We start from the raw sequence: 24,518 nt of genomic DNA, 5'->3' as shown, positions 1-24,518 counted from the left end.
ATAAGCTAACAATTTGTAGACAGGAAGGCCCTGCAGGGGATAGTGAGGGGAAATTTTTCCAAGCTGCTGTCGGAACAGGGCAGTGAACATGGTCAGAGACTCTTTACACTTCTCTTTGGACTTCAAAAACTTCTGCCATCAAACTAGCATTAAAAGGAAGAATCAGTTAATTGCAAAACAGCTGTCTGAATGAATTTATTAAAGCTCTAATTTATGTTTAGATGCTCTACTGTATCATTTACCGCTTATGATTTATCCTATTTTTTATGTGTTCCCTCATGTATTAAAAAATCCCAGAGAAAGATCAGGTTTTGTTGTAAAGTAACACAAAAGCTACTAAATTAATTTAAATTACCATAAATTTACCATCTGTATTTTAAAATATTAAATATTTTTTACAGTTACTTTCCTTTACTTTTGCGTTAGGTAGCTCTACAGCTCATGTAGTGTCTCCTCTCATGGCACACAACTACCAGCACACAGCTGTACATCAACACTCTCAACAGTGTAGATATGCACTCAGCAGGATTAAGCATGCAAATGGTGCCAAAACAATGACAGTATGAAGTAACCAATGCTGTTTAAAAATGCAATGAGCCTCTAGTGAACAGATACTGTAGCTCACATATCCGTGCGCCACAGATCCCTGCAGCACAATAGTTTGACTCGCTGTCTCCACTTCCAGAAGCACATCTGGCTGCAAACTCAGTTTCTTTTGCATGGAGGTGAAAAGCACGGAAAACACCATAAATTACTCTAAGTTTAAAATTTGTTAACATTTTTTTTTTTTACATATAATCAGATTCAAATAATAGATGAAATTTTCAAAATACATTCACTCACCCAAACACTAACACACATACCCAGAGGCACTTTTTGGGTGGCTAATATCTTCCCAAGGTCAAACCTGACAAGGAATTCCAATGAGATTAAGTGTCATCAGTGCGGCTTTAGCGCTTTTCTGCTCATTGTTCTTGGAAATGGCATTAGGGCCTGATATGACCAAAGACTTTGTGCCAAAAAACCCTCTTCCACTTTCTGAATGTTTGCCCTGGTTCATAGGATGGATGTTTGAAGCAGCTTACATGTCCAAAATGAATGTCCACACAATGAATGTACAAGAGGTTTCAACTCAAATAGTCTTGTCCAATTGAACTTTTACTTAAGAAACATTGCAGATTCATGAAAATTGTCATCTTTAGATATAAAATAATCATTACCTCAGTTGGATGTTTCTATTAGGCTTTTGCTAATGATTTCAGATCTTTTGCTCTCAAACGGAGGCTTTTTTATGTATGAATCTGGTTATTTTCACGGTTATCCTGTTTGCACACGTCTAGTGAAAAAGCAGCCTCATCACGGTGTCAGCCAGCGTTTATTGCTCTGTAACTCTTACTAAATTTGACACATAGTCCTTTAGTGGCTAGAATGAGCGTTTTGTCATCTCATCTAAAGTGCCAACTCGATGTCCAATTACACCCTGCTGACTAATTTAATTACAGTAGAGGCAGAAATGGCTTGATTCAATTCATTTCACTTATACCAGATCGGGCCGGTCGGATCAAATTTGACTCATCTCAGGTACAGCCTGCCTGTCACTTTTTATCTCAGGGCGCCGCAGCTGAAGCGAGATAAGCAGGCCCTGATATGGTAAATAATATAATTTCTGGTTAAGCTCTCAGAGAGAACCCAATTGCCCCCGCTGGTTGCTGACTTTGAGTTCAGGGGGGAGTAAAACATTCCACTTTCAGTGCAGACTCTTAGCAATCGGCCATTTAGTAGAGTCCCAGCTACAATAGTCATTACTAATTCATGATGTCCACAATTATGTATCAGATTCTGTGCGTCTTACATATTTAACTAAGAGATGTGTGGCAAAGTGCAAAGCTACAAATCGTCTGGGGGAAAATGGCACACACAGTGTTCTTCAAACAGGCAGCTTCTATGCACTCATTACATTTTTAACCAAAAATGTTAGTTAATACTAACGGACAGACATTTAATCGTTTTAAACAAATGTTACGTCAAAGAATGCCACCCATTTTGTTGGATTAATGAAAAGGCTTTACAAGGCACCTTCATTTTTCACAGAACAACATTTAAGTCATGGTATATGGTTAAAATTATGCATTTCAATAGTGAAAAATCATGTTACTTTTATTTACTTAAGTTAAAATATGCTAGTGAGGTTAGCTTTACCCTTTTATTCATTATGTTCCACAGTCATCTTTCATTTTGACCAAAGTATAGTGACAGTATTTCATGTAGCTGAGCTTTTATCATATGGCAAGAATGATGTAAGTTCCTCAAGTTTAGTCTAAATAATACTTGGTTAATCAATATGGTTAGGAGCTAATCTTTTCTGTGCTCACTTTAGTAACTTTACTGGGAAATATTATCGATAAACCATCTCAACTACACTGTATATGAACCTTTTACAGCAATGCAAAGTTTGTTGCAGATTAAAAAAAAAATAAAAAAAAAATCTCTCATCCACATGACTCCCTTAAAAAAATCACACTGTCCTTTAGAAATCTCTGGAATAATTATTAATATTAAAGGAAAAATCTTCTTGCTGAATAAGAGACGCAAACTGCAGAGGAGGGAGCGCCGTTTATACATTTTTAACCTTTAAAAGTAAATCAGTTTAGAGATAATTATTTACCACACGAGTTTGTTATTAATGTGTTATACATTAAACATAAATTAAATCCTATAAACTCTGCTACTTTTTAGTAAAGGTTTTATAAAGTATGAGATTGGTATCTTTTGTTTTTTCTTACATTGAATCATTTTCAATTCAAAATAGATTGAAAATAAATAATGTTAACTTTAAACCTAGCTAAATTTAAAAAAAAAAAAGTTTTCTTTTATTTCTAATCACCTCTCTTCTACCATTACGATTAGAATAAGTGATGCATCATTTGGCTGAAAGCTTTACCCAATGTGGAGTTAAACCAAAGACCCAACCCTGTAACACTAAATCAACACACCTAGAATCAATTTATAATTGATCCCAACTTTGCTCTTTTTAGCCTACTTTTTAACTTGTCCGACTACATTTCAATCACATTAAAACAGTTCCCTGCTAAAGTTTACAATTGAAACATAATCCAGAAACACTTTGCTAAAAAACTGTACCTTTCTTTTAAGGTAAAATCCAACAATATGCTCCAAAATTTGACTTTTAAAACTTAAACATTGCACTTAAATCTAACCCGCCTAAACAAATTCAAACACATGTATTAAATTACTGTGATTTTCACAGAACATCTGGGCTTTTCATCCATCCAGTTGTGTACGGTAATTGTAAAGTGCAGTATCTTTATCTCATTTTCAAATATTTAATATTTAGTCCCTAAAAGTCCTCAAAGTGTTTTATTATAGCAGATGTGACTAAATAACTAGACTACTGAAATCCAACGTATCTATTAAAATATGCTTTTATAAAAATTATATTAACCAAATAATGTTCATGAAAAGAAACAATGAATAAAAATGAAATTCCAAGTAATAAGACCTTCAAGTCCTAGATGAAACATGACTCTAAAGGGTCGCACACAACATGAGACTAACAAGGGAAAAAGATTTGTCTGGAAAAATGTTAATATTAATAAGTAAAACGTTCCCGGCTGTCTGATTGGTGCAGCTGATGCTGCGGGGTGTGCGCCATAGGCTGCCTCAGTAATATGTTGGTGTGTGCGCGCGCGCGCGTTTGTGTGTCTGTAATCGCTCCGGTTGCGGCGCCGCAAAGAGCTCTGATTGGTCGTTCACGCAGTCCTCAATTTTTTTTTCTATGCTGCGCAACTACAGCGGTCATATCAAATGTTACTCCATTCCCAAGAACGCGCTTCTAATACCATGTCCCAATGATGGATCGCTCCTGGTGTTAAATAAAAGAAAATAAATCCCCTCTTACTGATCACAGCGGCAAAGAAAAAATAAAGTTAGGAATGTAAATATGAATTTACCCTGCTGTAGTGGAGCTCCGTCCCCGGCCTCCCTGCGCTCTCTGTCCGCAGTAGAAGACAGCATCAGCCTCCCAGAGCAGAGCAGAGCAGAGAGGAGCTGTTACGCACGCCTGCCACAGCACTTTACGATGCAGAGAGGGCCAAGCCGCGCAGGCTTTTTTCTTACCTTGCCGCACAGATCCAGAGGGGGTGAAGTGGTTTACAACGGATGTTTGGGAGATTACGCGTTCCTCTTCTCTCCCACCCTCCTTGCCTCCCCCCCACCCCCCTCACCCCCTGCTCCTCCAGCAGCAGCAGCAGCGTTGGTGACTCTCTCTCGTTGAAGAATGAGTGGCCTCGATGGGGCAGCCACAGAGTGAGCCGCATCCGGTACCAACAGCATCATTAACAAGGTCTTAGTTTTGCTTTTTCCCTGTGCTGTTAGTGCTTAAAATGTGCAAACCTAATTTTTATTCATCATTAGCGACACTAGACATTCCTTTCATACCAGACTACAGGGTTACAAAACTGCTTCAACCTAATTAATAGCCTATGCAGCAATGTGATTTAGGTAGATCAAAGTCCTATTAGAGAATAAACTACCACTTGAAGAGAAAGAAGGACGAAAGAAAACAAGAGACATAAATAAAAGGTATTGCAACAAACATTTCTGAAGTGCTTAAAATATAAGATGAAACTTTATCTAAATGGTTCTTCTTATTTTTCTCATTTTGCTGACCTATGTGTCAAAAAGTTGCTGAAATAATGATAAATAGGGACAAAAAAATACATCCAGCTCCCAAATTGATCCATTCGAATGAGATTAAATCCCTCTGATAATTTGAAAATCTTGTTTTTGTTTTGCTTTCACCAGTAGAAGAGATGTTCAACAGTCTTAAATAAGTCCAGTTTACCTTTGACAGGTTTTAGTATAGATTAATACATACTTCAATGACTGTAATGTAGCCCCAGTGCCAAAAGGGTTGACAAAGCCTATTTTAATTTTAATAAACAGAAGTTTTAAAAGAATGGCCTTTAGTGTATAATTGGTCAAGTTCGATCACGATAAGTAAGCTACTTTAGAATTTGAGTTTAAGATTTTCGATGCAATCTAGGTTCTTTAAACAGTGTGAAACAGCCCTTCACTCTACCGCTGATACAGGCGGCTATAAAGTAGTTGCAAAATTTTTGTCAGTTTAGCATAATAGTCAGGTGTAGCAATGTTTTTTTCCATAGTGCTTAAACGTCTTTTATTTTTTTGTTTCTTTATACTTTTGTCTTTCTACCACGTTAATTCTACCTGATAAACATTTCAAAGAAGAAAGGCCCTTTTAGTGTGTTGTTAGCTTGTTTGCAAGCCCCACTGTCAATAAAACAAGGCAATTGAAGAACTGCTTCCTCTTACACTTCAAAATAAAAGTATCAGGAACAAAAATAAGGTAGTTTGATGCACACCCATTCATTTGTGGGGTTTATCATAATAATCTATATAGTTATGGTACAAAAAGTCACCTTAAGAGACAGATTCCAATTGGACTTAAACATGGAGTTTTAATGAGCTGTCACTTCCTGTTTTAAGATTTATTTGCAGATGCTGCCTTGGGTTTATGAACCCTTAATTGTGAATTTGACATTGCACAGCACTGTCACAAGTTAGCTGCATGCAAACTCAAAATATTGCCCCAATACACAAACTTTTGAAACTAGAATTTACTTTTACCTATAACGCAATTCATACCAACATAGCATGCCATTACCATTCTCTGCACTACACTCGTCAGATATCATCTTTTAAAATTAGGTAGAATGTTTCCCAAAAAAGAATTTTAGAAAATGCATCTTCTGGAATTTTATTTCTCTAAAGTTAATATGCCTACAAAATCATTTTTCTAGTGCATGAGAATTTCCTACTTTTTCCCAATACTTTCCCTGGAGATATCTATTCACCAGCCCCTCCTACTTCTATGTTTCTGTAGTCTATCCCAGATTAAAATGGCACCTGGACTTAAATGGCACCTTGGTTTCCCCTTCCCTTTCATCATCAGCTAAATAAAGATTAAGCCTATACGAAGAAGATTGTAAGGGCTCTCCCTCTCAGAGGTACGGGGATCTTCATTCTGCTGCCTTTGTGATGATATTGATGATGATGATGGCCAAGTGGACAGTTTGATTTTTGTGTGGTGAGCTAGTTATAAAGAATCAATATTATATCAAGGGGGGGAACTTTGGTGATAAAGGAGTCCGGCCACTGTGGCTATTCATCATAAGTCTGTAGCAAGCAGATAGGTCAAAAGAAATTATATTGCTCTAAAGAGTGTGTCTCCTTATCTCCCAGTACCAGAGGGAGTGGAGGACATGCCGATCGATACAGTATAGCTGCCGTGGACTCCTTGCAATTATCAATAGCTGATTTTGTCTTCCCGGGGCTGCATCTATTAATACTAGATAATAACACCCTCACGGACGTATGCTTTCTGAGGGGACGATGGGGGAAAAAGTAGGAGTAAAGTTTGGTCTGCAGGCCGACTTTGCTGTCAACAGATTTGTCTCATATGAGGTGCACACAGGGGAATATACGTCAAGCAGGCAAGAGGAAAGGAGGAGAGAAAGGGAGCTAAAAAAGGTGAAGCTGTTGTGTAATGCTCATATGACCCTAAAAAAAGGATTTTGCCTTTATTTTAAATATGCATTATCATCTAAAAGTGATCTTTTTTTTTAAATGATGCTAAACAAGCATTTAACTTTTCAAATAGATTTCCACAGCCAAAAAAAAGTCACATTTTAATGCATTTTTCCATTTCAGGATAAAGGAAGGACTACAACACCTAAAATAGGCCTATAGGCATTCAGGAAGTCTTGTTTAAACTTTATTGTGGAATTTCTAGTTTTTTTGGGGATAAAAGACACGAACAAGATCAAGAGACCTATTTGTGTTGACAATAATAAGAAGAATGTGGCTTCATTTGATCTCTTCAGTGTTCATTTTATGTAGGAGACTACTTTAAATCTTTCTTTGTTGAGCGGCTGACTTGAAATAGCTTCAAAAACCACCATTTTGTTGTTTCTTTCCTCAAATGTTGCTAATCTCATAGTTTTTTGTTGTTTTTTTTTTTTTAGGGTAAATCTGAGACATAGACCTGAACCCTAAAATATACCTAATGTTATCTATAGGGAAAATGTGAGATGCTATGAAAAGTCAGTATTGATTAAATCAATTTCTCAACCACAATTAAACACCAGTTGACATTTTTTAAAATCTTTTATTCCAAAGTTTCACATTCTTTAGATAGAGAGCACAGATTTGTTCTCAGTAGAAAATTTCCTCAGGTTTACTTCCATTATTAAATTGGGGTACATTTAACATGCTACAAAAGAACCCTCCATTGATGTCAGATGTTTCAGATCTGTTGAGGAACCATTCAGTTTTTAGGCAGAGGCGTCTGTTACAAGATCAGAAGAAACCACTTGTATTAATAAAATGTTTTGTTTTTTTTATGCAGAAGACGTTGTCTTTTGACTTTTGCTTTAAAATATTAAAAATAAAATGCAAAATATCCGTAAATTATGTTTTAAAAAGCAGTAAAACTGTCGCAATAGTTCTTGTGCCAAATCGTATGTTTTTTTCCTCCCTTTTTCTTCAGCCTTCGGATCATCTGATTTATTTAAAGCAACATACAAGAAAATTAAATGAAAAAATGTGATGCTGCTACTTAGGATGTATTTTTTTTATGTAGCTATTAAATAAAAAAAACGGAGCGAAGGCCTCATAGGGCCATTCATGAAATGTTTTTTTTTTTTTTTTATATAAATATATATATTTTTAATATGATACATATATATATTATTTTAACCCTCAAACAATATCCTATGTATTTCCCGTGACTTTATACAGGGTTCATGACACAAACGTGAAAAAGTCGGACTTTCCATGAAAATCCAGAATAGTAGGACGCTCTATCAATTCATTTGTCCCGCTGTGTGATATGATGGGAGGTCGACTCTGGGTGGTTCACACTGGAGGACTGGGGACGAGCCACTGAACAGCAACGTGGTGGTACATCCTAGTGGTGGCTGAGAGCAATGGGCTGAACCCTTGCTTGGGGGTTGACTCACACACTTGCACACACAGAGAGCGCGCAGTCCCCTCCACACACAGAGAGCCATGCTCAGCAACGAGAGGGAGCGACACTGAGACTGGGCAGCCAGAAGATAACTCCGAAGTTCTCTTCGCTCTCCGAAGGAAAAAAGACGCGGCGAAGTTTTTTTTCTCTCTCTCTCCTTCACGGAACCAAGCTCAAGAGCCTGCGGTGCGTTTATGGCCACTTTCCCAGAGCGCACTGACAGCGAGGGCGCAACCGGGAGCTGAAACGCGGCTGCAGGAGGAGCGGAGGAGACTCCAGAGCGACTGAAGAGACTCTTCTCTTGCGGACAATTAAGTTTAGGCTCCCACCAGTTTTGTTGCTGAGCCAAAAAAAAAAAAAAAAAACGCGTGCTTCAAAGTTTTTGGAGAGCCGATCTGCGCTGTAACAGAAGAAGAAAAACGCTGATGGTTCAACAGAAACTTCCAAACCTAAACATCTCCAATTAGCGCAAAGATGCGCTTCAACAGAAAACTTTAAAGAGAGAGACTACACGTCAAATCGCTTCCTTTTGGGGGTTAGGAGGAGGTGCGTGTTCAGCCTCAGTGGGTAAAAGATAGAGAAAGTGCGAGAAGTTTGCCAAGAACGGAAGACAGACTGTTTCAGAAGAGACTTTTAGAAGTTTTCGGTTCCATCAAGGCTGCGCGATGCGCATCAGAATCACCGGAGAGGCACTTTGGTTAGTTTGAGCCCTGCGCACGTCTTTGGGAAGCTCGCTGTGAACGGGGCAGAACGGGAGAAATTTTGGTGTGTTGTGTTGTTGGGGGGCAGGAAAAGAAGAAGAAGAAAAAAAAACCCTCTTAATTGTTCAGTCCGTCCCTCATTACCATATCCAATGCGCGTCCGCTGGACCCCAGCCAATCCTCCCCACCTTCACACGGTGCCATTAATCGCGAGGCATTATTCACTATCATAATTATTATCCCGACATGCGCAATCCCACGCACAGTGACAGAGGCGACAGGAGCGGCAACACTGGCTAATTTTCCCAGATTGCAAACCAACTTCACACACTTTCCAAGCGCAGCAGACTGTCTGTGAACTTTTTTTTTTTTTTTTTTTGAAATATCATTTTATTTTCAGCGCTCTTCGCTGATGCATCTGCACAGCGCGGACACATCAGCGTCAAGTCAGCGCAAGCAGCACAGAGAGCACCCCAGCCTGCAGCCACAGCAGCATGTCCCGACGCAAGCAAGCCAAGCCGCAGCACCTCAAGTCGGACGAGGATCCCGCACTGAGCGGGGTGATCTCCGAGCACGGTGAGTGGATCTGATCAGCTGATCCTCCTTTTCCCGTCCTCTTAAGTGCGTTTTCTTCAACTTTTCCATCAGAACAAAACACTTTATCTAATTAATTTATCTTTTTTTTATGGAATAATCATATTTATCAACATTTAAAACAATATCTTAAAGGAAAAATGCAAACGCAAAAGGTTTTTCTTTATTAAGCAGGAAAGTTTTCTTTCTTTTTTTTATTGTCGCACTGATTTCGTCATGTTCGGCTGTTGGCTGACAGCTGACCTTTAGGATTAATGGAATAAATGCATGCAATGAATAGTTCCCATTTACAGCATTCACTTTATTTACAGGAGGCCTTCTTTTGAAAAGGCCTTTTTGTAAATATTTTTTTTATTTTTGCAAAAATAAGTATCGGAGCTCTTAAGATAAAGTTGTTTTCCACTTGTTTTGTTTAATCTATAATTCTGCGTGGACATGCAGCGGAATCTTTAAAATTGTGTCTCTTCTGTCTTTAAATTTTTAAAATAAATATATTCAAGGCCTCAATTTTTTTTTTCCTTTTAAGTTTGTTCACGTTTCTTTTTGTTGTGCAATTGTCTCTTTTGTCTTAAGCGCTCTACAAGAAGGGGCCAAAATGCGGGAGTCTGTTGCGGGTCGAAGCCTTGTTTTTTTTTTTTTTTTTTTTGTCATGGAAATGTTTTTTGTTTACCCCCCACCCCTCACATAAATTTACCACACTTGATTTGTTCCTTTTTTTCTCTCAATCTCTACAAGATCGCTTGACAGAGCTTGTCCTCGCCATATGGTGAAAAGGGATTATTTATCCGTCGCCCTGCCCAACAAAAAGCATCAATATATTAGAGTTAAAGTTAAGTCTGAAGGCAACAGATGCATAGTGGGGAAATCCTGAAAAAAAAATAAAAACTTACATAAATATATAACATAATGTTTAACTGTTACAAAAAATAACTAGATGTGCAGAACTAATTTCTGTAAAAATCTAACACTTTTATCTTATTTTTTCATTATAACTGATATACCAGCTCCAAATTAATTTGTTTAGGCCTCTATTTGGCACATTCAAAATAATAATAAAAAATCAATTATTAATAAAGCTCTAAATTGTAGCTTCATATAAAATATAAATAATCACGGCCACAGAATTCAGAGAAATCTCTGTGCTTCTTTAGGAATGAAATGCATGATGTAATCTCAGGGGAACGGCTGTCTTTGCATGTTGAAATCTTGCTGTGTAAGGAAGTATAGTTGTGTGTGTGTGTGTTTGTGTGTGTGGGGGGTCACATTAATGATTCTTGGCCCTTTTGTCCAATTTACTCTTTTTTTTTTCCTGGCATGGGGTTTGAGGAAGGGGGGGGGCGGTAATTTATGGGCTGCTCACATTCAAAAAACACAAACACCTTCACTGTTTGGGGGCTTAGATACCTCTGCCCCTCCCCTTCAAGATATTTGGGGATAGATACAGAACATCCGTCAGGTTTCTCTCCTGTTGGATTCAGGAATAGGGAAAAAAGGGACTTCCTGTTTCTGTTAGAAATCCAAAAGAGAAGCAGAGTTAATAGGAAGCGGTGATGCAAATGCAGATTTTTCAACTTAGGTTGTGATTTTGTTTCTTTACTAGTTTTAATTTTAATTTTGTTGGGTTTTTTTTTCTACTGTATCCTGACAATCTCGTTGTGCCTGAGCCTGGAAGTGGCCATGGAATGTCCTCTCCGCATTGTTACACCACACTGGCTGACTTGTATTCAGGCAGGCAGACGCAGCAGCAAAACAATCCCAAGTCTTTTGGCACGGCACAGCGAGCCTATAGTCACTTAAACAAACCTAATAACGCCACGTCGCATCCGAAGCCACCTCACACAACAAGCGCCTAATGTAATACAGTCAGCGTATCGTCGCGGCATGATCGGATTCTCTGCTCCCCACTACTGTGGTGAATTGGATTGATTGCTGGCCTTCGACAATATGTTGACTTTGCTGTTGAAGAAACTTAAAAAGTTCCCATTTTACAAATTAAAATACTAATTAGAACAAGGATTTTGATGAAGAAACTGAAAAGGTTAAGCTTTTTCCTTTGCCCCCGGTAGATATCCATGGAGCACATTTTATATAAAGTATAAAAATATATATAAAATAATCTACGCAAAAAATTTAATTATTGAATTTTCTCTCCAAATATTTGTGTTTATTCAATTTCTTTCAGGTGAATCTTTGATCTCTGCAGCTCAAAGATGACATGTTAAGGTCTCGCATCCGTCAAAAAACTTATAAAAAAAAGTAAAATGCAGTGCCAGGGACCATGTCTGCCACCTCTAAGGCCTCTTGGATGCTGGCTCCCCACTGTGGCATGAGGGGCAGTGATGGGTGTTGTTGTGGGGAGAGGATGTAGGGAGGTGGGGGGTGCTGGGGTTGTCAGCTTAGGAGTGCTTTTACAAAGCCTGCTGACTTAACCTTTGTGTAGTCCCCGGCCGGGCAGACCCTGCCGCTAGATGTCAAGCTCTTTGTACAATTAGAACATGCGTGCTGACCTTGGCAGCACAGCTCACTCGTGTTTGAGTAAGAGTGAGCAACACACCGTCACTTCTCTTGCACATTTAGGTTCAAACTATGTGCATTAAGACGGTTTCAAGAAAGGTTTTCTATTTGTAGAGGACATGCAGGAAACAAGGAAGGATAATTTGGAAAAAATTGTTTTTTGATCTTAAAAAAAAAGATGATGCTCTTTTTCCTTCTTAACCGCAACATTCCTGCAACCCATGTTCATATTAATCAGGGTGTAAAATCTTGAGAAAAAGAGGTAATTTATTCAGCCCGAAACTTCACCCTCTTTGCTTTGTTGATGAGTAAAAATTAAAGATATGGAGTGAGTGCTAAAACCCCTGCTGACAATGACAACATATTTGTTGCCCACTTCCCCTGCAGTGGGGCTTTGTTTGCCTTTTGTTTTAATCCCTTCTCACCACTGGGTGCAGGCCTGCGGACCACCCACATGGATGTGCCAAGGATGTCTTTGAGAAGGCACTCAAAAATGGCTGTGTCTTAATTACTACTCAGAGCTAAAAACACTGCACAAGCAAGCGTGATCCGGATCAAGAGGAAGGACAAGGCAGGAGACGGAAGGACTGTTTGACTTCGGGAAACAGAGAGTGTTTGGGAAGCTTACAGATCACCTGCACTTTTTATTTCCTGCTGTTTCCTAAGACAAACAGCAGTGTGAACTAAAATGGCGTGGTCAACAAAAAGGGGAGGGGGGGGATCATTAACAGATGAATCTGCGAAATTAATAACAGTTTTAAAGGCCAGATCTTATTTAGACGGCAAACCAGACAGACTACGACTGAGTTTCTCAGAGTTAATAGATACGGATGGCCTGTCAAAATAAAACCAAATTCAAAACATTTTATTCCACACTTGAAGTGTTAGGCAAATATTTAGTTTAAGAGGAACACAAATTAATAAAATGTCCTTCTGCTGTGAAGAACCTCCGTTTCCTGATCTCCAGCTTTGGTTTCAACCCAGGCAGAGAAACCCATCCTGACGAGTGGTGCGGTCATCCGGACAGAGCGCCGTCACTGAATACTGTATTGCAAACGCTTGCACAAACAAATCGTTAATGTTTTGGCTGCGCCACATCTGCAGGGGATGACAAAAGGCCTCTGTGTGTGTTTTTGCAGATATGACTGTACCACTCGATGACATGCGCACACACGCGGAGCCAGCCTCAGAACGAGCCGAGCCTCCGGCAGGTCTGAGGGATGCTTTGGGATCAGTCGAGGGAAACGCACACTTGGGTATTACCTCGCAGACATCAGTCACTAGGAAGTGTTTAGTACCCAAAAACACAAAACTGTGTCAGCATGTGTGGAAGTAAAACGGAATTGTTTTCTTCAAAGCAAACCTGAACCAAAGAAATCCACCTTTTTTTTAACATGATTTATATTTCAAACTTGTGAAGCAAACACAGCATCAACTATACTTTCAGTTTTGAATGTAAATTATAATACATCTTTATTTAAACATGATCCCCTGGAAGAATAGATTTTTACTTGAAAGCAAAAATTTAAAAAGAACATTTACTGGAAAAATGTAATTACAGCATTCCAACATTTTTGGACCCACCAGGCCTTGTTTTCCTTTCTTTTTCCTCCCAGCTGGAGAGGGAACTTGCAGTGAATCATCTCTTACTAAGAGTGTGTGATTGTCCTCGGGTTGTAGAGAGAAATGGATGATGTAGGAATAATTAGAGCACAGATGCTGATTATTGACAGTTTATGTAGAACACAAGTTGCGAAATTAATCTTATTTTTTTAAAAGGAGACATGTTGTCCAAAGTGTCGCTCATTGTTTCTCTATGTCTTATTAATCAAATCTGGATAACGGGAACATCAGCGCCTGTTTTCATCAATCCCATGTTGGATGTTGTTTCCAGAATTAGCAGAAAGCATAAGAACTTGATAGGTTAAATCAGTGATATAGGTTTGCACACCAGAGCACACAACTAAAGTGGACACAGATTTGGTGCCTACAATCTCTCTATTGACTACTTTCAGCTAAACATTTACATCACCGTAAATGAAGACTTTTAAATGAATAAAAACAGATTGGATTTTTTTTCCCTTTCTCATCCTATAGGCCTAAGAAAATCAATAGTCTCACACACACAGAAACGCATGCACATATCTGCAATCACACACCTTTTTGCTGCAGATGCAACAGTTCTGACAGCTGTGTGACAAAGCGCTGAACGCTACTGCAGCTGTTTTCGTCAGCTTGTTCAAGTCTCGATATTTCCAGGTTTAAAAGCGTTCAGGTGGTTTATTGCTGTGGATCGCATCACTGTAATTAACACAGACTAATTAATGCAGCGTTTAACCTCACACAGTCAGCATGACGTGTTTGTATCTTGATTGTTTTTTTTTTGTTTTTTTTTTTGTTTTTCTTAATATTTGAAATGGTCTTAAACAGTTTAAGCATTTCAAGTCATTAAAAATGCTGAATTAAAGCAAGCTAGCACACTTTGCTTTTTAATTTACTGCAATAAACAGCAAAAATATAATTCACTTGGGAGAATCTTAGTTCACAAGAGAGAAAAGACATTTTGTCATTTAAATAAGCTGGCCAAAAACTAAAAAATCCACACTTTTCCTGTCATTTTATGCATATTTATGTTTATTTTGTTACATATGAAATCTTTTAGTTCATTCTTTGTCTTTGGAAAACGTGCCAGTGTGTGTGAGTGTGTGAGGTCAGAGGCACACAAAGGCCCCCACTTGTGATTGTATGAATGAATAAAAGAGATTGACAGTAATACCATTCTAATAACTAATCAGCTCAACACAATGCCTGCTCATTTGTGTTGACCTTTCAACCCTCAATTATGGAAATGAGTTGTGCTGTCCGCTCCCGGGTTAAGGAGCTTTTTAGCCCGCTGTCACGTGTCGATTACATTTTCAAGCGCTGGCTGTTTTTTTTCTCTTCTTAGTTTCATTCTAAGATTTTTTTTTTTTTTTTTAGCTTTTTATTTAAAAAGGGGATTTTAGCATCCAATTCTTAATGATGATTGTGTAAAAAAAAAATCACTTTAAGAATAGTGCAAATCCTAAAAGAATTATGTCCATATTAAAATGCGTAATTCGTTTTCCATTGTTTTCTGATATTATACTTTATATTGGCTTCTAGCCTCAAGTGATGATCGCTACGTAGACATTGCCTCAAATACCTGCCCCATACATAAGAGTATTTCATGCATAGCAGGGAGACTGATACATTTCTTTACAAATGAAGCCTGGAAATTGAAGCCTCACCTTAGGTCTGTTTAGCTTTGGCTCCCTTTCCTTCATTCATTCTACTATTCAGAATTGTCCTTTTTTCATTATAAAGTCACATGTAAGCAAGATGCCTAATGGTTGTGGGTATAACAGGAATTGTAATTAAAGTTTTAATTTTAAAGTAAGAACATTATTATGATTTTTTTCACTATCTTTGGTGAAAGTCTGTACTTATAATCTAAATAAATAGATCATATAAATGCAATATAACTATTAGCTGTGATTAATAACCCTTTGGGATTAATAAAGTATTTTTTAATTGATTTCCATTTATACTTATTCTACTTATGATAAAATTTGGCATGGGCCTGCAGGAGACTCTCATGGTACAATAACGGGGGTAAAAATACCATAAATTCCTGTTATCATGGTATTTAGAAATTAGTTTAAAAATCCTTTATTGAAAAACAGATAAATATTCCCACAAGTGCTAAAATAACAATTGCTGGTCATAATTGACATACTTATTTGATATTTTTACCTGATTGTATTAAATGTAATAGTAATTTTCATCTGCAGAGTATTCCAGCACGTTGCAAGCCTAACAAGATTATATTAGCAGGAAAAAGTGTTTCAGCATTATGTTAGTGAAGTGACTTACAATAAGCAGCAACAGGCAGGAGTGAAAGCAGTACTGTTGCTGCTCACTGTAAATTCATTTGCATTTTCTTTGAATCCTCATTTTATTAACTTTAAATTGTAGGAAGGTTTCTAAGGTTTCTTACTAAAAGGAAATGTTAGTCATTTCAAAGCGCTGGTATATCTTAACGTAGTTAACCATCCCAAGCCTCGTTAAAGTGATACATTTGTACACAATATATATCCATAGAGTTGGACATGCTTTACGTTTATACTTAAACAGAAAAAATAAACTTACTAAAGAGGCCATTCACCTTGGGTTTGATCAAGTGTGAACTGGATCCATGTTCAGAGCTTGTGCTGGTTTGTTTGACTCTTGAGGACTGCATGTGGAAGAGGAAGTGGCTTCCAACAACTGTGATTAAACATGTGTAACTAATCAGGGACTTTGCTGCCATGGCACAAGTCTGTAATTTGTAGTGTCTAGTGCTGGGAAGAAAAAGTGAGTGGCTGAAAGGAAATCAAGCATTTAGAAAAATGAGAGGAACTTATTGTTTCATAAAATATCTTTTCTTTTGGTTACAGCTTTTTAAATATTACATTTTTTTCACATTCTTCCATTTTTTACAGAAATTAGGATATACTTTTAAACAGTATTTGAGATCAAGTTCTTGTTACAGTTGACGTTTTAAGTTACTTGTTTTCAGGGCTAAACTATTACCTGTGCAGTGTTAAATAAAAAAAAAAAGCAGGAGCATTTGAAATTCAGGTGGAAATGACTGAGCTTGATAGCAGAGGGGAATCCTAATGGGGCCATCAAAGTCCTTATTTGTACCCAACAGATGAGGCTGCTGTGAATTGTATGAAATATTGGAAATCAATAGGTTCTATGGAATTTCATTAAGCAGCAGTATCCACAATTGATAGGCTCTCATAATTTGATGGATTGCACAAAGAAAATTATTAGCTGGCTCTATGGAGAGGGTGTGAATGCACAAATCTGGGTCTTGAGAGTTGGTGAACTAGGGTAATTTGCTCAGTGTAAAAAAAAAAAAAAGAAAGAATATTGATTTTGGTTATGTTAAAAGAGAAAAGAAATTAAAGGTTAAATCTTTGTTGCACTCTTCTGCAAAATATGTGTGAATTCTATATTGATTATTTATTCATTAATTCTTCTTTCACCCCCTTCCCTTCTTTTTTATCCTCATCCACTCCCCTGACCCTCTACCTCTCTAGCAGCCCAAGGTGATGTGCTGGATGATGCTGACAGTGGGAATGAGAGCCGAAGTGGCAGTGAAGAAACTCACGTGTGCGAAAAGTGTTGTGCCGAGTTCTTCAAGTGGTCTGATTTCTGTGAACATTTAAACAGCTGTACAAAGAACCCCCTTGTGCTCATTGTGAATGAAAATGAGGACACGCCTAACCCTTCCCAGGAGTACCCTTCGGAGCCCTCACCGATCCCGAGCTGCAACAGTGAGCAAGATGATAGTGAGGACGCTCCGGAAGGGAACCAGAGTCCTGTCGGTGAGGGAGATGACATCCCAGAAACAGATCCCTTAAATGGGGTCAATGTCCTGGACAAGGAAGATGAGCAGATGGAGCTGGAGCTTTCTCCTGAAAAAAATATAGATTCTGAAGAAAGAGATGTGACATCACCTGAGCCAGATGGCTCTCTACCTCAGCTAAACGATGTTGTCCCCACTGCAATTACAAACTACACCATGCCAAGCACCAATGTTACCTTGGAGACTCTCCATGGTACTCGAGTTGCAGTTGCCCAGTTTTCGCAGAGTGTTAGAGCAGCAGCTGGAAGTGGGGTCTCCACCATGGCTATCCCAATGATCCTGGATCAGCTTATGGCTCTTCAGCAGCAACAGATTCATCAGCTGCAGCTTATAGAACAAATACGAAGTCAAGTAGCCCTCATGAACAGACAGTCTACTCCACAACCTACTCTCAACCACCATCACAGCAGTGCTACAGGAAACCAAGGCTCTATATCTTCTTGTGTCCCTCCTGTTGCAAACCAGCTTCATTTACATAATTTCATTACACCGCCTGTCCATCAGCTACCTGTCCGGCTGCCTGCCACTCTTAGTGGTCAAGGCCCCTCTCCTCTGACCTCAGCAATAGAAGGGCCTCTCTCTCAAACACCACAGAGTAGTACTCAGCAATCTAACTCCTCGCCTCCAAACACATCATCAAATAATACAGCCTTTCCACCACCAAGTTGCACTGGCTTGCCAGCTCTACATCCCTCCTGCTCATCCACTGTCTCAAATAACAACAGTAGCACTAGCAGTAGCATGACAGGAGGAGGAGGTGGCATCAGCAACAGCTCATCTCTTTCAAGAAGCTCCACAACCCCTCCCTCTCTAAGTCACAGCAGCCTCCTAAACTCTGCCTCCAGTCTACCACTGATACCTCACAGTTCCTCGAGCAGCGTAATTTTCCCCAATCCACTGGCTAGCATTGCTGCAACAGCCAATGCACTTGACCCTCTTTCTGCTCTAATGAAACACAGAAAGGGAAAGCCTCCTAACGTGTCTGTGTTTGACACTAAGCCCACGTCTGAAGACCCCTTTTTTAAACATAAGTGTCGGTTCTGCGCCAAAGTGTTTGGCAGTGACAGTGCCCTGCAGATCCACCTGCGCTCTCACACCGGAGAGAGGCCCTACAAGTGCAACATATGTGGCAATCGTTTTTCTACCAAGGGGAATCTGAAAGTCCATTTCCAGAGGCACAAAGAAAAATACCCGCACATTCAAATGAACCCATACCCTGTACCAGAGTACCTAGACAATGTTCCCACAAGCTCTGGTATACCATACGGCATGTCGTTGCCCCCAGAAAAACCTGTTACTACATGGCTTGACAGTAAACCAGTCCTTCCCACTGTCCCAACATCAATTGGACTCCAGCTGCCTCCAACACTCCCAAGTATGATTGGAGGTTTTTCCGATTCCCCAAGCCTCACTCCACTTAACAGGTCTCCTCAGAGACCTTCTCCACCCACAAGTGAGTGTGCCTCTTTGTCCCCAAATATTGCCAGTGATTCTGGCATGACCACTACTTCACCCTCCCCAAAACCTAATATTGGTAGTGATGCACCTCCTCTCTTGAAACCTGAAGGCATTCTCCTGTCCCCAAGTTGCCTCAACAGGCCAATAGAGAGCATGACCACCACAACAACAGTAAGTCAAGCTCTTCTTCCCTCCACTGTCACATCTACAACATTTTCAAGCAATGGCCAAAATACTGAGCCAAACAATAGCCCCAACTCTGCTTCGAATACAGTCTCCCATCCCGTCCTTCCAATGATTTCTGACCAGTTTAAGGCCAAGTTTCCCTTTGGAGGACTATTGGATTCTATGCAAACCTCTGAAACGTCAAAGTTGCAGCAGCTTGTTGAAAACATTGATAAGAAGATGACCGACCCCAACCAGTGTGTCATCTGCCACCGTGTTCTGAGCTGTCAGAGTGCTCTAAAGATGCACTACCGTATCCACACTGGTGAGAGGCCTTTCAAATGCAAGATATGTGGACGAGCATTCACTACTAAGGGAAATCTAAAGACACACTTTGGTGTCCACAGGTCAAAACCCCCACTAAGAGTCCAGCACTCCTGTCCTATATGTCAGAAAAAATTCACCAATGCTGTTGTGCTCCAACAACACATCCGTATGCATATGGGTGGACAGATTCCCAACACCCCTGTCCCTGACAATCTGCAGGAGATGGAAACTGACATTTCTTTTGATGAAAAGAGCCTAGATGCAATGAGTAACTATGATGATGACCTCCTTGATGAAATGGAGCAGGCTATGGATGACGAAGTGGACTTAAAAGATGGAGAAGTGGACCCTTCTAAGCCGTACTCACCTGGGAGCTCACCCCCAGCTTCTATAATTTCTAGTATTGCTGCAATGGAAAACCAGATGAAGATGATTGACTCTACTGCCAATATAACTCGCACATTTGGCCATAAGACAGCACAGAATGGCAGCAGTTTTCCTGGAGAGACTGACTGCTTTACAACTGATCCCCTAACTGCTGTGGGAGATGCTGAAGGTCAGAGCTTGGGAAGCCCGGCTTTGTCAGAGTCCTCAGGCTCTATGCAGCATTTGTCCCCAGCTCACAGCCATTCTGAGAGCCAGCAATCCAAATCCCCAGCTACGCTCAATAATAATAACACCAGTAGTGCAATGACAGCAGAGGAGGGCCAAGAGAACAATACTGCTGGCTTGGCAACAGTGAAGTCAGAAAAATCAGAGACCCCATCTCCCCTTTCTACTACTGAAGGCACCGGGGCCCTAGACTTGACTGCCACTCAACCTGGCAGGAACCTTATCAAGGAGGAGAGCCCCTTCAACATGTTATTTCTAAACAGAGATCGGGGTGAGTGTGCACACATTTCCCTTATATTTAAGTTATTTTCTTAGAATAGTACATTTTAGATGGCAACAACCTTGCTTAATTTGGGCACAGTCAGACATATTTATTAAATGTATATAATCATCCTATTGTGTTCAATTACCATTTTTAAGATTTAATTCATTAATCTTTAAAATTGTACCTTTGTGCTTTTTTTTTTTTTTTAGGACTAAATACTCCCAATTTAGCAAGTACAGCATCAAACATGATTAAAATGGAAATGAATGGACATGGAAAGTCTTTGAGTGACAACTCTCACCTGCCTGTGGGGATTCAGGTTCCAGCCGCAGCACCTCAGACCACCATGAGTCCCACAATCAACCCTATGTTGGCACCCCCACCTCCACGTCGCACCCCTAAGCAGCACAACTGCCACTCATGTGGAAAAAACTTTTCCTCAGCTAGTGCACTTCAAATCCATGAGCGCACACACACAGGAGAGAAGCCTTTTGCCTGCTCTATTTGTGGAAGGGCCTTTACCACAAAGGGCAATTTGAAAGTAAGACCCAAGACAAAATTTTATAAACTTTTACATCTGGTCATTCTTGTTGCAGATAAACCGACATTTAAACATTAGATTCACAACAATATTCTTGGAAATGTGTTTATTGTCTTATTTTGGAGAATTTTGCTTGATCTAATCCAGGGGTGCTCAAGTCCAGTTAGCGTCCTGTAACTTTTAGATACATCTCTTTTCTAAGCCACCTGAATCTTAAGTCTCAGTCCCCTGATTTGGCCTGGCAGAGGTATGGTAAAGAGCCACTCATTTGATTTAATTGTGTTAAAAATGAGGTGTATCAAAAATTTGCAGGATAGCAGTTCTTGAGAACTGAACTTGAACACCATGATCTTAGCAGTGTTCCGGAGTGTTAGTCCTCAAGGAAGGTGTTTTATGTTCTAGACATTTTCAGTGTTAAACAAGTCCGAATAAATAAATGGTTTGTTTTTAGGTCTTTATTGAATTAAATACATAGTATATAGGTAATAATGTCACCTAAAATTGATATGCTAAAGCAGATACATATTTAAAACATCCAGGCTACAGTCCATTCGAGGGCTGGAGTTAAGCATGATTGACTTAAGATGCTGATTGTATTGTTCTTTTAGGTGGGTTTATTTTACTTCTGTAAAATATAAATGTTCCATTTTATTTTGGATAATAACATGCTATTGGTGTAGTATTTAAAGTTTGGTCTGACAAGAAAACAGTAACAGTGCTTACATATATATATATTTTTTTTTGTTGCTGCCTTTAGGTTCACATGGGAACACATATGTGGAACAACGCTCCTGCCCGGAGGGGTCGACGCCTATCAGTGGAGAATCCCATGGCCCTTCTTGGCGGTGACGCCATGAAGTTTAGTGAGATGTTTCAGAAGGATCTGGCAGCCCGGGCCATGAACGTTGACCCAGGCTTCTGGAACCAGTATGCAGCTGCCATCACCAATGGTCTGGCCATGAAGAACAATGAAATATCTGTAATTCAGAATGGGGGCATCACCCAGCTCCCTGTCAGCCTCGGAGGTGCAGGAATCACTTCGTTAGGAGCCATGCCAGTAGGTATGGATCGTGTTCACACTGGCAGAAGCTCTCCCATCACGGGTATGGAGAAGTCTGGTCTGGAGGTTCCATCCAGTCGACCCTTTTCCAGATATATGGAGGAGAACAAAGAGATTGGGATCAATTAAAGACTTCTGTATTGTAGCAGTTTCATAAAGACTAAAGTATGATGAGACAATTCCTGAGGAAGAAAACTGCTGATCCAGTTTGAACTCATGCATACTTCTCTTTGTACAGATTACATTTTTGTTTGGTTTTGGAATTATGGTATTTAGTATTGATTAGAGGCCTTTGCCTTTCACCCATTCCCTTCTCACTTGATATTTCGTCTATACAAAGAAATCTTTGTCTCTTGTTTGAGAATATGTCGTCTTGCAAGATATGCATGGTACTTATTTGTTTTTATTGGTATGTTTGACTGCTTTTATGAATTCCTTTGGAAACCAGGATTCTGCCTAAGTGACAATGGGCAAGCATATTTTACGGACAGGACAAACTCGCATAAGAACATCTTTTTGTTCAAAGAGATTCTGACTTTTGTCCAGTTGTCCTGTAAAAGGTTGCTCTTTAAATCTAAGGGCCGTGACAACACTGAAGAAAAGATCGAAGTGTAGTGTTTTTGTGCTCGCTTGATACAGCCTTTTTTCTCATGAACTAGAAAACTTGAAAAATAACGTTTAAACTATTTTAATCTTTACATTTAGTCTCTCAGCATTGTCTTATAATGTTGTCCCGTGTCTTTAGTATTTATGATATTGACAAAAAAAAAAGCGGGTATTCAAATATATATTTAACAGCCCAAGCATTTTGTTGAGTTCTTTTTTTTTTTATAAACAGCAGGCTTCACTGATGATTATCTCTGTTATTAAAGACAGTTTGTCAGTTGAGTTGATCAACAGAGAGAAATTGTAGGTTTTATTTGGATATCTGTTGACACAATGTGTATCTTCTCATGTGATAAGGAGGCAAAAGATATCCAAAGCTGCTATAACCACCAACCCTGATTTTAACCTTTGTAAAAGAGAAGGAAAAAAGAGGTGATCTTTTGAAGAAATATCTATGTATAGAAATACAGACAAATCTAAAACAGGTATGCATATTTTCTATCACATAAAATAGACATCATGAGTTGAGAGTTATTTGTCATGTTTGTGAATGCACTTTTTAAAAACAAGACGTTTTTGTCTGTGATTTACCGTTAACCTTTTGACTGAGCTATCTATCACGTGCTGTTTTCATTGTTTTCAGCAAACCACTGCTCCAGCTGACTGAGTCGGTTTCTGTTATTGCATCTGTTGCATCTCGTCAGAGTGCAAACCCATCGCCCAATCCAATCCCCCCTTAAATAAAAAAGGAAAACAGGTGTGTGTTTGAATGGTCTCGCTATCTTCTGTGGAGTTGTAACTTGTCACATTTAACAACAGCATTTAACTTATCACATTATCAACATAATTTGTCACATTTAACCGTCAGAAAATAAAAAACAAACCATAAAATCAATTTTTATTCCTATTACTTATCACCTTTATTAAAACACTTGCTTTTTAATTTGATTACATTATATTAGTAGATAATCTATTTTTTGTTGATTATTCTTAAAAATATAGAATTGTTTCATAATAATTCAACCTAAAAACATAACTTATTTAAAAAGAAAAGTAAAGAAGAAATTGCTTTTTTTTTTTTTTTTTTCATATTTTGTATCTATCCAGTAATAGTTTTGTTTTAAGACGCATATTACAAACGGAATTTATATATTTCGAAATAGGCTTTTTAGAGTTGGAGATTTCAAAAACAAAAAATTAAAAGGGAAAAAAATATTTTTAAGCAATTTTATTTTGTTTTGATTTATAAATATTTGTTTATGAGAAAACATACACAGCTGTAGCTAAAAGCTAATCTGTCTTTCATAATCCATATCAAGCCTAATTGAAGCATTTAGTTTTAATTATTTAAGAGTTAATCATATAAAATAATATTCTTTTGAAATAAAAATTATAAAAATAACTTTTTATCCTAGTTTTTGAGTATTTCTGTATGTTTATCTCTGAAACAACATGACACAAAAGATATTTACAACATCAAATGACACTAGATTTGAGGCCACTACAAATTATAAAGCAACACATTTTAGAAATTAACCAGTTTTGAGTAAAATGTTGAGATCTTGCTGAAGAGGCTTCCTTTTCAAGCTAAGATGTCTGCCAAAGCTGTGCAACTACCATGAAGGTAACAATGTGTCAGAGTAACATCATAACTCGTAAAATAACATTACTGAATATGATATCGGTGCACCGATGGCAGCTTGCCTGCATTATTCTTCCCTTGCAGCGCTGGACACTGGACACATGGTATACATATGTGCAGACACACATTTATTTGCACAACTTCACATTGTGACAAAAATCATATTTGTCTCATGTTTGAAAAAGAAAAAAACAGCAAAGGAAGAAAAAAGGACTATTCCTGGAAATAGATGAAAAAGCAATATCTTCACAATGTAAAACGTACATCCACATTAGCTGCAAGATGAAAGCTTGGCCTTGATGTAATCACCAAGATCAAAAGAGCTTTTTAATGCTTATCTGTGTCTAATGACTTGGTGAAGGACTACAATTTAAGTCAGATCCTAAATTCCTCACAGTAAAGTCAAATTAGCTTGTCCTTACATACAATTTTGTCAAGGAGAGTCATTCTTTAAGATCAAAATGAAACAGTTACAGTAAGCCCAATCAGAAAAAATAAACCCACTTAGTTTTTCAACATATACAT

General features: G+C 38.6%; 1 protein-coding gene across 5 annotated transcripts; it reads left to right on the top strand.

The window, feature by feature from the left end:
• Window positions 1–8,432: 8,432 nt before the first annotated feature.
• LOC107089920 (sal-like protein 3) lies at window positions 8,433–23,137 on the top strand. 5 transcript variants are annotated; one of them, XM_015382980.1, is made up of 6 exons: window positions 8,433–8,768; window positions 9,173–9,348; window positions 13,020–13,136; window positions 16,989–20,150; window positions 20,354–20,685; window positions 21,443–23,137. In XM_015382980.1, the coding sequence occupies exons 2-6, from the start codon at window positions 9,267–9,269 to the stop codon at window positions 21,872–21,874; spliced, it is 4,125 nt and encodes a 1,374-aa protein (XP_015238466.1). In that variant the 5' UTR covers window positions 8,433–8,768; window positions 9,173–9,266; the 3' UTR covers window positions 21,875–23,137. The 5 variants fall into 5 exon arrangements, with proteins under 5 accessions (XP_015238466.1, XP_015238467.1, XP_015238465.1 ...); XM_015382981.1 differs by having other exon boundaries at window positions 8,433–9,348; window positions 16,992–20,150; XM_015382979.1 differs by having other exon boundaries at window positions 8,433–9,348.
• Window positions 23,138–24,518: the final 1,381 nt, after the last annotated feature.

This window comes from Cyprinodon variegatus, unplaced genomic scaffold, assembly GCF_000732505.1.
Source record: "Cyprinodon variegatus isolate N-32 unplaced genomic scaffold, C_variegatus-1.0 Scaffold271, whole genome shotgun sequence".
In the NCBI taxonomy this organism is placed as follows: Eukaryota; Metazoa; Chordata; class Actinopteri; order Cyprinodontiformes; family Cyprinodontidae; genus Cyprinodon; species Cyprinodon variegatus.
Note: the sequence above shows the minus strand (reverse complement) of the source record. Positions and strands in the feature narration are given on the sequence as shown.